The following is an 11,539-nucleotide window of genomic DNA, read 5'->3' on the forward strand; positions in this document are numbered from 1 at the left end:
CTCTAGTTCGTATAATCACCCATATAGATGGAGTTCAAACTATTACTGCAAGGGATTTTTTTTTTTTTTTTTTTTTCTGATTTGGAAATTTTTTATAGTTTTTTTTTTTTTTTTTTTTTTTCCCGGGTTTTGATGATAATCGGACTAAATTAAGGTCTAGTTCCCAATTGTACCGGTTGAACCGACCGATCCAGTTTAGTTTTTAAAACCACGATCATAAATTTTGTTTTAGTCTAACTCATTTTTTATCCTAATCTTGTTTGAGCTGCATTCGGTTGGATCAAACCTATACCCACCCAACCGACCCGTTTGCCAGGTCTAGCCTAAAGCATTGGGAGTCTAGTCTTTCACGATTTTTTTAATAAATAAAGAGGGTAGATGAGCCCAGTTTGAAGAAGGATCACAAGTCACACTGTATCTTTTCACAATTTATATTTATTACACATCTACCTGCCATATTTTAATTGAGAACATAAAAATGAACTTGCATAAATCTTCAAACAACTCAAGGCTAATGGAAAAAAATACATGGTCCTTTATCCTATAGAGGATCCTTCATATCTACTCCCAAGTCATCAAGAACAAGAACCAATTAAAATATTTGAGAGCTACCTCTCAAACGGGTTCTTTATATCTAGACCATAATTCTTTGACCTACTCTAAGAGCCAAATTTTCACGAGCTTACAACCACGCCAACAACCACGGTGATATCATCAAGCTTTCCACCTGCCCAACAGAAAACTCCGATAAGCCATGGCATCAAGGAAAAATGATTTTTTTTTTTTCTTTTTTAATTTTAATGGTTGTAGAAAGCAGAAACTACAGTAATGTCGTGCCTGTAAGCTTCATGCCAAGAATTTTCCTCCAAAGAGGAACGTCAAAACCCTGCACAAGAGTTATTATCAGCATAAACATATACTTGACTTGTTCATTGCAGAGATGCATTTGTATAAGGTGATCATATCTGAAAAATGACATTACCTTGGACCTGGCCTCTAATGAATAGGGGGAATCGAAGTTGGAATCCATAGAGTGATTGCTCGCCAGGTTAGCTAATGCCTTTGCTAGCATCAAAAACGATTTCAGTTGTAAAGAGATTTATGCAGCTAAGATTGAGTTGCTAATAAATCTTCCTAATCCTAGATGTGAATTGTTTCAAGAGAAATATACCAGCTTCAACTGCATCCCTGCATCTGTCTATTGTTGAAATGATTTCATGGTCAAAAATGTTATCAAACAGTCCATCCGAGCCCATTACTATGGTGTCTCCCTCCATCAACTCCACACTGCTTACCTAAATTTGGTGAGGGGTTAGCTCATATTCATGATGATCATGCGACAATGAATTTCTGGAATGCAATTTAAAGTTCAAAAAACCTTGGTTATTGAGTCGCAAAATAGATTGACTTCAGTCATTAGGCTAACTAAATAGTAGATGTAACGCCCATTTATCATAAACAATTGGTTCGTCTATGCACATCATCTAAAATAGTCAACATTTTCGGTTTCATGTGAGGAAAGTAATTTCTTCCCTATTTCATCTTCAATTATTTCAATGGGAACTGTTAGAAGTTAAGCGTGAGTGCGTAGTTATCCCAAGTAGTACACTGGTTGAAAAATCATCAGGACTCATTTTGTCTTTCAATATAAAAGAAATTTCTACAGGTGTGACTAGCATGAACAAAACAGAGTTGCATAGTCACTTAATATGTAAATATTAGATATTTGTGTCCTTGTACCATTGCATCAAGGTATGTTTGGCCAACCACCTCAGAGCTCAGCTGATAGGGACAGTCAAAATAGTGTTCTTGTGGAGACGTGGAAAAAATTATTTGACCTGTAAGTTGAGTGATTAAACAACCACGTCATTGAGGATAAAATGATTTTAAATTCAGAAATAGCTCATGACTTGGACTAAAGCTAAAGCATTGGGTTTTACCTTCACGGATAACTCTTAGGCCACAATCCCCAACACTGGCAATCTTTAGAATCCCATTCCTCTCCAGCATGGCAACAATCCTAATTAAGCAAGTGGAAAAACCAAGTTCTTCAGTGTGAACAAGTGTGTGCACTCTCCTCCCGCCATTGACAACTATAGGGAGGATACCTTAAACAAATGGTTAACTTACACGGTAGCTGAACCTGTGGACGAGGTAGCAGCATGTGCTTTCCTTAACAGAATCTGAGGATCGTTGTTTACCTGCTCAATAGGAAACATGCTTCGGGTCTGTTAGCTAACAACAGAATAAGCAGAATGACAACTATTCAATTAGAAATAATAGCTTTAGGTTGGGAAATACTTTTAACTGATACAAGTCCTACTGAATGCCATTTGCAAGCCACAAACATAGAGTTTATGCTTATAATCACCTTAGTCTTGTTAGGTGTAGCATCCTTAGAAAATTGGTTTGAAGCAAAAGACAAGTTGGAACTTGGAAATAACACAAACATCACTGCTAACCTACTATTGAAGAACACTACCTCCTCATCCCCCACTAAATTTGAAGCATTAGCCATCAATTCCTTAGGGAATAATGAAGGATCCACATTCTGCTCAGCCCACCTGGCAAGCATAGAATAAGAAGTCAACAATCACAAATTCAAAATTCAAGAAATTTCTGGTGAATTAACACTGCAAAAACAGAAACATGTGTGGACTCCTTAATTCATCACAAGCCTAGACAGATTTGCCAACTCCTTATGATTCATTTATTCATATGCATGTGGCTTTTTCCAAATGAGAACAATGATATGCAACTTATCCACCAGTCTACTGATTATTTACTGTTCACAATTGGAAAATACAATTCAAACACTGAAAATTGAATTTAATCATCCAATAATAGAAAATCCTGTCTCATACCCAGAGACACCATCAGCAACAGCAATAGCTCCCCCATTGTAGTTGCTCACAAAGAAAGCATCCTCCCCACCTCTCTCAACCTTCAAAAAGACCAAGACTTGATAATGTTAAAAGACACATGAAAAAAAACATGTTTTCTCTCTCTTTCTTTTTTTCCCACTAAACTTCCACCCCTAAAACCGATAGAGTAATGCTACAAGCACAACAGTTTTCACAATGGTTGAGTTGGTGTCCTTTTATTGGTCCACATTGGGTCAAAACTAATGTCATTTTATCATCACCATTAATAACTTGCCCCCTTCACAGTTGTGAAATATTTTATGGCTCTAGAGTTATTGAAACCGATAGAAAGCATGGAGCATAAAGGAGACAAAAGGTGGTTTGCAGTGTGCACTTACCTTGTTGGGGTGTGGAATAAGATGAGTTCCAACACAGAAAGACACCTCTGACCTACAACATAATTAAAATACATCATCAACCAAATTGTCAGGCCATTGACAATAACTGTTAGACGGCTTACAATACAGCATTATACTCATCTCCAAATAAATCAATAGCCATATTTGGCTGAAACATTGATCATATTGAATGCATTCAAGACTTGTGACCGTTTAGTACAGCTTATTTTTCAGCTTTTTGAAAATTGGTTTGTGTGAAAAAGCTATAGCTAGAAAAAAAAAACTCTGCTACGTGAAAAAAAAAAGTGTGTTTTGAGTATTACTCGTAACTCATTCTAAGCTTATGCAGCCTTGTACAGCAAGCAATCTTTACAGCACAAGTTCAATTAATAGGCTGAGAATTGAAATATGTATAGAGAAATGAAGAGAGGCTCACCTAATAGGATTGAGTTGAGAGGGAGCACAAGAAGAAAGCAACCTTTTCCTCCTCAAAGATTCATCTATGCTTGATAAGGTAGAAGAACGTAGAGAATGAATGAGTGGGTGAGAATGAATGAGTGGGTGAGAAACAGAAAGACACTGAGACTGAGAAATTGAAGTCCTTATTAAAGAAATCGCCATTCCCGGCTCCCACTCCCACCCTCTCAGCCTCAGCCTTCACTGCACAGTACACACAACACAGCCTACAACAACAAGGCTGGAATGTGTGGTACAAGTTTAGACAAATTTGCCATTTCAGACTTCAAAACCTGCGATAAAACGCTTTTATCTGACATGCTATATCAACAAGCACCAGTGGTCTAGTGGTAGAATAGTACCCTGCCACGGTACAGACCCGGGTTCGATTCCCGGCTGGTGCATCGATTCCTTTTTTGTTGTTTATTTATTTTTTAATTTTTATATATATAGGAACTATTTCTGACTTTTGAATTTTCTATAATAAGATGCAAAATTAATTTTATTTGACTCCACAAAAAACCCATCATTTGGTTCTTTATCTCGAGTCAGTCGACACCTCTGGCTCTGGATCTCCCAAAAATATGAATGCTGTTTCCACTGATTTTATAGAAGGTACTCTCACTTTGTATTTTAACTATTATTTTTTAACATTAATAACTACGTCCAATTTGTTTTTTTTTTTCTTATTGCCTAATTATAAAATCTAGTTTTTAAATTTTTTTTTTTTTTTTTCATCTATGTGTATTGCATTTGCATACGCAGAAAGCGGTAACGGGAGCGATTCGGACACGAATCTCGATGAGTCACCGGAATACTATCAGCCAATCTTGGCCGTCGACGACGAAGATTCCGATCAACTCAGCTCAGACGAAGACCACGCCGCCGGCTTTCACCACCTCCCGAACGGAATTTCGTCTCTTGAAATAAACGACGGCGTAGAGCGTGAAGAAGACGAGGGTGATGAAGAAGGAGAGAACGAAAATGAAGAGGAGGAAATTAGGGAGATTCCAGATTCGGCGACTGTGAGGGCTTTTAGCGAGGACGAGAGTAGAAGAAATGCGCCGCTGTCGCCCGAGAATGCCACCAGAGTTATGGAAGCAATGCGTGGGGTTTCGTTCGGTGGAGTCGCTCCGGATTGGGTAGGCCTTGTGCCTGAGGATCAGTGGATTGATCGCCTGAGGAGACTCAGGCAACCACCACAGACTAGTTCATCAAGCACAATCCAAAACTGAGAGATTTTGGGTTTTTTTATTTATTTTTTATTTATTATTTATATGGAATCGTTGAATTGAAAGTTGTTGAATGATTCTGTGAACTGCTTTTGTTTCATTCTGGTTCTGTATAAAAAGTTCAGAGTTTGTTGAATTGGTCTGTGGGATACTGTAATACTGTTAGTTGCTACAATGAACAAAATTCTTATTGTATTCTGCAGCAACGAGCTGCAGAAAATTGTCTAGTACTGATGTGAAATGAAGGGTACGTTTTGGATAAGCTTTTGGATTTAAAATGAGCGTTTGAGTTACTATTTGGGTTTTAAAAACGTTTTTTTAGACTCCAAAAATGCCTTAACCAAATGGACCCGAAATCATGATGTGATCGGAAATCAAAAATAAAATTTCATACCATCCATTACGGGCTGATAAAAATTTCAAACCAATGGCAGTTGCCACTACAACCTCCCTCATATGATTTATTCACTCATCTTATCTCATACAATGCAGCAATCTATAAATATGACCACCACTAACTCTCATGCACTACCATAAGAAGTAGATAACCATGATAGTACAGAACCATTTTGGAACTCTGGACAATAATTGACAATTTGACTGAAACAACTCTCAAATTGGTCCATTATCATGCGGAATGAAAAATCTAATACTGGTCTATGCTACCCAAAAATTGAATTTCCAAATGTCTTCTCTGGGTTTGACTCGAGTATGGATCCTCAGCTCAAACTCCAAATGCTACAGATGTGTTCACAAGGTGATGGGGATGCTAGTGAAGTAGCTACCCATTAATGGCCTTCTCAAGCACCAACATTCTCAATGACTGCACTTTTGTCCATTCTCTTCACAATGCCAGCTATAACCTGATACAAATTGACAAGGAATACATGAGAAAACTCATGTTTGCAGATAACTATTTTGATTTAGACCAGATATGTTCCCATGATTTAATGCATATCCCAAGGCTTGCAGTCTGAATATTTTACCTTTCCAGGCCCCAATTCATAACTCTTCTTCAGCCCCTTGGTTAGGAGAGTCTTCACTGTTGTTTCCCATTGAACAGGAGAAGTCACCTGTAATTTTGAATTCAAGATCAGGTTAATATTTCCAGCTCAAGAAGGGGAAAAACGAGTGACGAGTAGCTCACCTGACGAGCCAATATCTTTTTAATTGTGTCAGGATCTGCATGTGGCTGTGCATCAACATTGGATATAACTGGTATTTTTGGAGTTCTGATTTCCGTAGCTGCTAATGCAGCTTCCAATCTTGAGACAGCTGGTTCCATAAAACTGGTGTGGAAAGCACCAGCAACAGCTAGGCGCACCTGAAGAAAGTGGTCATAAGCTTTATTGCTAATGGAAAGATGGCCCTAGAAAGTGCTCAAAATTAAAGAGAGGAGTACCGTCATTCGAGCCTTGAATGACTTTGCTTTGGCTTCTACTGCTTCCACTCCTTTCACACCTCCGGAAACAGCATAATTTCCCTACCAGAGTAAAATGCATTCGGTGAAAAAATTCAAATACACATCACATCAGTTGAGAGAAAACTATCTGTCTAGGCCTATTAAATTCAAAGGAAAATATAAAAGAATCTTACAGGACACAGGTAATTTGCAATCTGAACTTTATCAGCTTCGTCAACTTCTTGATTGGCTGCATCACACAACTGTTGAACCTTTTCTGAATCCAGTCCTATTATACTGACCATGGCACTTTTAGCAGCATCAGCAGCTTCCTGGAGCCATTTAAAAAATAAAAAGTTGACTAGAAGATATTACAAACTCATCTTTGTCAGAAAGATGAAACTGCAACAACTGTTAGCTAGTTACAGATGGATTGGATACCTGCATGGCTTCTCCCCTTAATTTGACCAGCTTTAGTCCATCCTCAAAGCTTAAAGATAGAACCAAATCCAGAAGAAAGGTATGTTAGTACAAGAATGCAAGTACATAAAGGATGATTTGTGTGTGTTCATTCAGACCAATGTTGTTTTCACACAAAAAAAAAGTAACAAGACGCACCAAAATTTATTGAGCAGGATGACTCACCTAAAAGCCCCAGCAAATGCTAGAGCAGTATATTCTCCCAAGCTTAGGCCACACGTGACATCAACTGAATCAATAATCTGCTGACCTCCATCATGCACACGAAATAGTTCAACTGCAGCTAGACTTGTGACATAGATAGCTGGCTGCAGAAGTACAGAATTAGATGCTAACCAATAACTGTCAATTGGAAATATTATACCACAAATAAAATGGCTAAGATTGCTTATTATCAATGTATGATAGCATAATTAGCATTAACAATACAACAAAGTAATTTGGAATGAAAATTGGTTCTTGCTGCAAATAAAAAGAAAATGGAAAAGCAGAAAAGGGATTAAAAACACGGAGATCGTAGAAGTTTGAAAAAGTTCTTGGTGCATAAGAAAATGGTAAAGCAGATTAGGGACATAAAATATGGACATCTTAGAACTTTGAAAAAGTGATAAACCGGAGATTTAAAGTTAAAACACTCAAATGTTACATGCATATCAGAATCAGATGATCCTGTTGACAGATTCCTGTTTGCCTAGAGGTCAATTGGTAAGGCTATGGGTACTTAAAAGATCATTCATCTTGAACCAAGTACTTAAAAATTTGAAAGACCATATATTTGAAGTGGAGTCTCTTCAGAATTATATAAATAATATCAGAGCAGCTTGTCTTTCAAGACATTGCAATTGTACAACCCATTGCCGAGATTATAGAAGATGATAAGAAACCAGTAAAAGTGGTCAGGTATAACACCTGGCTTATAACAGTCGAATCTAGCTTCTCTTTTGGTCCATTGATGCAAATATCTAGAAGGTCAAACCTGCATGCAATAGAAATGTCACATTACACATTTACCATTTCACATTAATGAAGAGAAAATGATCATTTTAGGCCAAGTGATAATGTCCAAAATAAATAAACAATTTATGCTACCCCAATATGTCATTTGCTTTCTTGTACAATTCTGCAGCAACAGGTACATTTTGAGCCTCCTTTCCCATACCAACTGCTTGGGCACCCTGGGACATTAAATGTAATACAACAAAGAAACATGAAGCACACCATAAAATGATCTTTTTCTGGGAAAAAAGTTCCAAAAAACACTGAAATGAATTAATGCATTATCTTCTACATGAGGTATAAGTTATTTCTACGTAAAGCTCCCCCAGTTTTCAGCTTGAGCTGTATAAGGAAAAAACTAGTCTCACGATGCTTTCTTGTGGTAAATTCTGGCATATAATAAAGCATCTTTCTTCTGTTTCTCATCATCCTCTCCTCCAACCCTTGTACTAATGAGATTTTCACCTCCGTACCACCATTTCTTTCCCTAGCGTATTTATTATAGTTCCTTACATTTTTACAATCTTTACTCAGTTCAGTTGAAACCACCACTCACTGAAATTAGAAACCACTACATCATATTTTTTTTTTCCCTAATAGAATGCATAGGGCCGGCCATTTTCAAGAATTTATAGTATCAAACCAATTGATTCTGCACAAACATAATAGATGCATATGTATATAATAATAATAAGAGCAAAACTTAAGTACAGTATTTAGGTGCTGTTCCTTAGATTCTCCTCTTAAAATTTTACAATGTGAATTTTTTCTCATGAAATAGAAATGTATTTTTTAGTTAAATAGCTACATGACTGAATCTTAAAAGAAAACCTAAAAAACAGAACCTAACATACTGAACCTAAGTTTTGTCCTAATAATAATACCTTAAGAAACTCCAAAAGGCAAAATATAAAACTTTTCAAATTGGGAAATTTATTAGATATTCTGGAAGCGATACTCCCTTTTGCCCGTCTTCTCACATGAATAACAGGTCCTACCATAAACTTAATTAATGGGACTCACTATCACTTGAGAGGACGGAGCATTGCAACCGGAGCACTAAATTTCAAATTGTTGCCCCGTGCCCAATAACTTTCCCCAAATTAAATTCCTCTTATTTTCCACTAAACAACCTAAATCACTTTCTACAGTACATGATTCAGCACCTTCTTTACACTAATGAACATAGAAAAATGCACAAACCCCGTAGCTACAACTTAATTTGAAAATTGGTTTTCAAAGTAAACTTTTTTTTTTTTTTTTTTGTTCGAAGCAAATCATTCACATTTTGAAGCTTATAAAAGTTCTCCAATAACCATCAATTCAATTTTGATAAATGAATGTGCGATTTGTGTTGTGCCTATGAATAAAAGCGAATGAAGCAGCGTTAAGAAAACAAACCTGGCCGGGAAAAAGGAAAGCTGAGGTGGGGCTGTAATCGGAGAACAAGGAATCATTAACGAGGGCCTGAGATCCAACCGAGACGCTACTCATGAAAACCCTAGATCGGTCTGGATTCCGAGGTCGAAGGCTTCGAATCCGCAGGGAATTGGAGGAGGAGGCATTGAAAGGAAGCTGCTTGTGGAGAGAAATGGAAGAAAGAGTGAGAGAAGAGGAAGCCATTGTTGAAAGTGAATTTGAGAAGGGTGGAAGAGCAAAGCGTGAAGACGAAGAAGAAAGTGTGCGCTGAATAAGAGAACGGTGGAGGAGGGAGTGCATGTACGAGTGAGACAGATATATAATGCTTTGGAGAGTTAGAGGGGTTTAAGATTGGCGGAGTTTACCAAGTTAAAAGCCGTTGGAATTGGGCTTGAAAACCAACGATAACTGCCAACTGCCTTTCGGGTTTAGTCACAGCATTGCTTGCATAGAAAAAGTATCGCGTTAGAAAAAAAATGGAATTGCTATAATTGCTTGCATATAATTGCTATAAGGAATTGTATATAATATTATTTTTTTATCTATTTTTTTAGAATGAAAAAAAAGAGTTGATGGCAGTTGTTATTTGCGAAGAAAGAGGGATAATTAAAAAAAATATTTTTTAATTAAATATAATGTAAAATTGATACTTTGATGCCATGTGTTTTGGAAAGTAAATAGAAAAAATAGGTTTTTATGATAAAAAAGACAGAATTTTTGCACAAGTTGATGTAAATGCTTTGTTATTTGACAGTTTTTGGATCCAAACATGTTTCTAGGGCTCTAGCCATTAATAAAAAGATTACGTGTGTCTGTCATATTACACATAACTTATTTGATTAGCTGAGTTAAATGAGTGTACATGACAAGAACACATGTCATTTAATCTTCTTATTAGTGGTTGGAGTCCAATGCTCCAAACATGTTTCGAGCCAAATTTTTTCCCCTACAATATCATACAACTATTAATGTGTATAATTTAAATAAATCACACAACTCATCAACACATGGATCATCACTTCAATTGCCATCACTACAATAGGTTATGACAGTTTTTGGATCCAAACATGTTTCTAGGGCTCTAGCCATTAATAAAAAGATGACGTGTGTTTGTCATATTACGCATAACTTATTTGATTAGTTGAGTTAAGTGAGTGTACATGACAAGAACACATGTCATTTAATCTTCTTATTAGTGGTTGGAGTCCAATGCTCCAAACATGTTTCGAGCCAAATTTTTTCCCCTACAATATCATACAACTATTAATGTGTATAATTTAAATAAATCACACAACTCATCAACACATGGATCATCACTTCAATTGCCATCACTACAATAGGTTGAAAAAAGATAGTTTCAAATTGTTTTGGAACCAATTTTTTTTTTTTCTAAATGTAATTATTGTTTTTATTTTTTTTTACAAGCGACACTAGTACAATAAATTTTGATATAAAAACTTTTTGACAATTTTTGCCACAATTATGTCATTTATATGTGTGATGGGCGTATAACAAAAGACATGGTAGTTATGGATTTTTGAAAATGTTATATATTATTCCAATAATAATTTGCCACATTTTTCTAATAAAAATTACAATCTTAAAAAAAAATTTTTTTTGAGGAACAATCTTAACAAGTTGTTCCAACATTAATGTTATAAAAAATGATTAAAAATATAGGTTTGTCCCACGTGTACAAGTTAATCCAAATGGGGACTCCTTATTGCCTGGCTCAAGAGACTTATAGCCTACTCTCGAGCCCATGCATAGGATGTACCCACACCAGGCAACCCGTTTTGGAGGCCCTTATTGAAATCGATGGGGGCTGATCGATTCTCTCACACATGCCAAGCCCTCCACTTGGTGTACATTGATCAAGGTTGAGTGTTGAGAAGAGTACTTGGGTTGCTAGTTGTATTTGTATGGCCTATGCATGTAGTGCATAAATATAACATGTGGGATGTGGCAATAGCGTGATAAAGTAATTGCCAAGCAATTACTTGTCAAAACAACCTTGTTGATATGCTAGAGGATAGCAAGCAGCTGTCCTAAAAGTAGTTTATATTTTTTTTTTTTTTTTTAAAAATATATATATATATATATATTATAGTAAAAAGAGTTTTTAATGTAGAAAAAATATTGTCTCAAATTTTATATAATAATCTTTCAAGTGTTATATAAATAGTGTTAATATATTGATAAGATTTTTGTGGACGTTTTATGTAATATCATTCACTCAAGTAACATAAATAAATTTTTGTTCATTTCTTTTACTAATTATGTCTATTGATT

General features: G+C 36.1%; 3 protein-coding genes and 1 non-coding gene across 5 annotated transcripts; 2 read left to right on the forward strand and 2 right to left on the reverse strand.

The window, feature by feature from the left end:
* Window positions 1–473: 473 nt before the first annotated feature.
* Window positions 474–3,946, reverse strand: LOC112000468 (probable protein phosphatase 2C 26). 2 transcript variants are annotated; one of them, XM_024032604.2, is made up of 11 exons: window positions 3,699–3,946; window positions 3,263–3,314; window positions 2,865–2,944; window positions 2,483–2,564; window positions 2,131–2,201; window positions 1,941–2,020; window positions 1,741–1,838; window positions 1,172–1,295; window positions 983–1,065; window positions 838–886; window positions 474–727 (listed from the first exon to the last, which is right to left on the reverse strand). In XM_024032604.2, the coding sequence occupies exons 1-11, from the start codon at window positions 3,881–3,883 to the stop codon at window positions 675–677; spliced, it is 957 nt and encodes a 318-aa protein (XP_023888372.1). In that variant the 5' UTR covers window positions 3,884–3,946; the 3' UTR covers window positions 474–674. The 2 variants fall into 2 exon arrangements, 1 of the variants encoding a protein (XP_023888372.1); XR_002881731.2 differs by lacking the exon at window positions 474–727 and having other exon boundaries at window positions 868–886; window positions 983–1,060.
* A 105-nt stretch (window positions 3,947–4,051) lies between these two features.
* On the forward strand, window positions 4,052–4,122 carry TRNAG-GCC (transfer RNA glycine (anticodon GCC)). The gene has a single exon. It is a non-coding gene; the product is annotated as a tRNA-Gly (tRNA).
* A 76-nt stretch (window positions 4,123–4,198) lies between these two features.
* LOC112000443 (uncharacterized) lies at window positions 4,199–5,212 on the forward strand. The gene is made up of 2 exons (XM_024032579.2): window positions 4,199–4,333; window positions 4,484–5,212. The coding sequence occupies exons 1-2, from the start codon at window positions 4,303–4,305 to the stop codon at window positions 4,951–4,953; spliced, it is 501 nt and encodes a 166-aa protein (XP_023888347.1). The 5' UTR covers window positions 4,199–4,302; the 3' UTR covers window positions 4,954–5,212.
* A 102-nt stretch (window positions 5,213–5,314) lies between these two features.
* On the reverse strand, window positions 5,315–9,676 carry LOC112000442 (uncharacterized). Its single transcript, XM_024032577.2, has 10 exons — window positions 9,230–9,676; window positions 7,922–8,007; window positions 7,742–7,808; window positions 6,998–7,140; window positions 6,794–6,842; window positions 6,547–6,684; window positions 6,353–6,433; window positions 6,098–6,274; window positions 5,937–6,023; window positions 5,315–5,813 (listed from the first exon to the last, which is right to left on the reverse strand). Exons 1-10 carry the CDS (start codon window positions 9,545–9,547, stop codon window positions 5,751–5,753), a joined length of 1,209 nt encoding a protein of 402 aa, XP_023888345.2. The 5' UTR covers window positions 9,548–9,676; the 3' UTR covers window positions 5,315–5,750.
* Between the last annotated feature and the right edge of the window lie 1,863 nt (window positions 9,677–11,539).

This window comes from Quercus suber, unplaced genomic scaffold (genome assembly GCF_002906115.3).
Source record: "Quercus suber isolate HL8 unplaced genomic scaffold, Cork oak 2.0 scaffold_240, whole genome shotgun sequence".
Taxonomy (NCBI): domain Eukaryota; kingdom Viridiplantae; phylum Streptophyta; class Magnoliopsida; order Fagales; family Fagaceae; genus Quercus; species Quercus suber.

What these genes read in the sequence shown, in the direction of transcription:
- LOC112000468 (XM_024032604.2), bottom strand. Translation starts at nt 3,883, where the DNA reads ATGGCGATTTCTTTAATAAGGACTTCAATTTCTCAGTCTCAGTGTCTT. An exon ending in ATTTAGTGGGGGATGAGGAG is followed by an intron (nt 2,202 to 2,482) that starts GTAGTGTTCTTC and finishes CCTATTGAGCAG; the next exon opens with GTAAACAACGATCCTCAGAT. An exon ending in TCTTGGCATGAAGCTTACAG is followed by an intron (nt 728 to 837) that starts GCACGACATTAC and finishes TCTGTTGGGCAG; the next exon opens with GTGGAAAGCTTGATGATATC.
- LOC112000443 (XM_024032579.2), top strand. Translation starts at nt 4,303, where the DNA reads ATGAATGCTGTTTCCACTGATTTTATAGAAG. An exon ending in TTCCACTGATTTTATAGAAG is followed by an intron (nt 4,334 to 4,483) that starts GTACTCTCACTT and finishes TTGCATACGCAG; the next exon opens with AAAGCGGTAACGGGAGCGAT.
- LOC112000442 (XM_024032577.2), bottom strand. Translation starts at nt 9,547, where the DNA reads ATGCACTCCCTCCTCCACCGTTCTCTTATTCAGCGCACACTTTCTTCT. An exon ending in AAAGCAAATGACATATTGGG is followed by an intron (nt 7,809 to 7,921) that starts GTAGCATAAATT and finishes TATTGCATGCAG; the next exon opens with GTTTGACCTTCTAGATATTT. An exon ending in ATTCGACTGTTATAAGCCAG is followed by an intron (nt 7,141 to 7,741) that starts GTGTTATACCTG and finishes GTACTTCTGCAG; the next exon opens with CCAGCTATCTATGTCACAAG.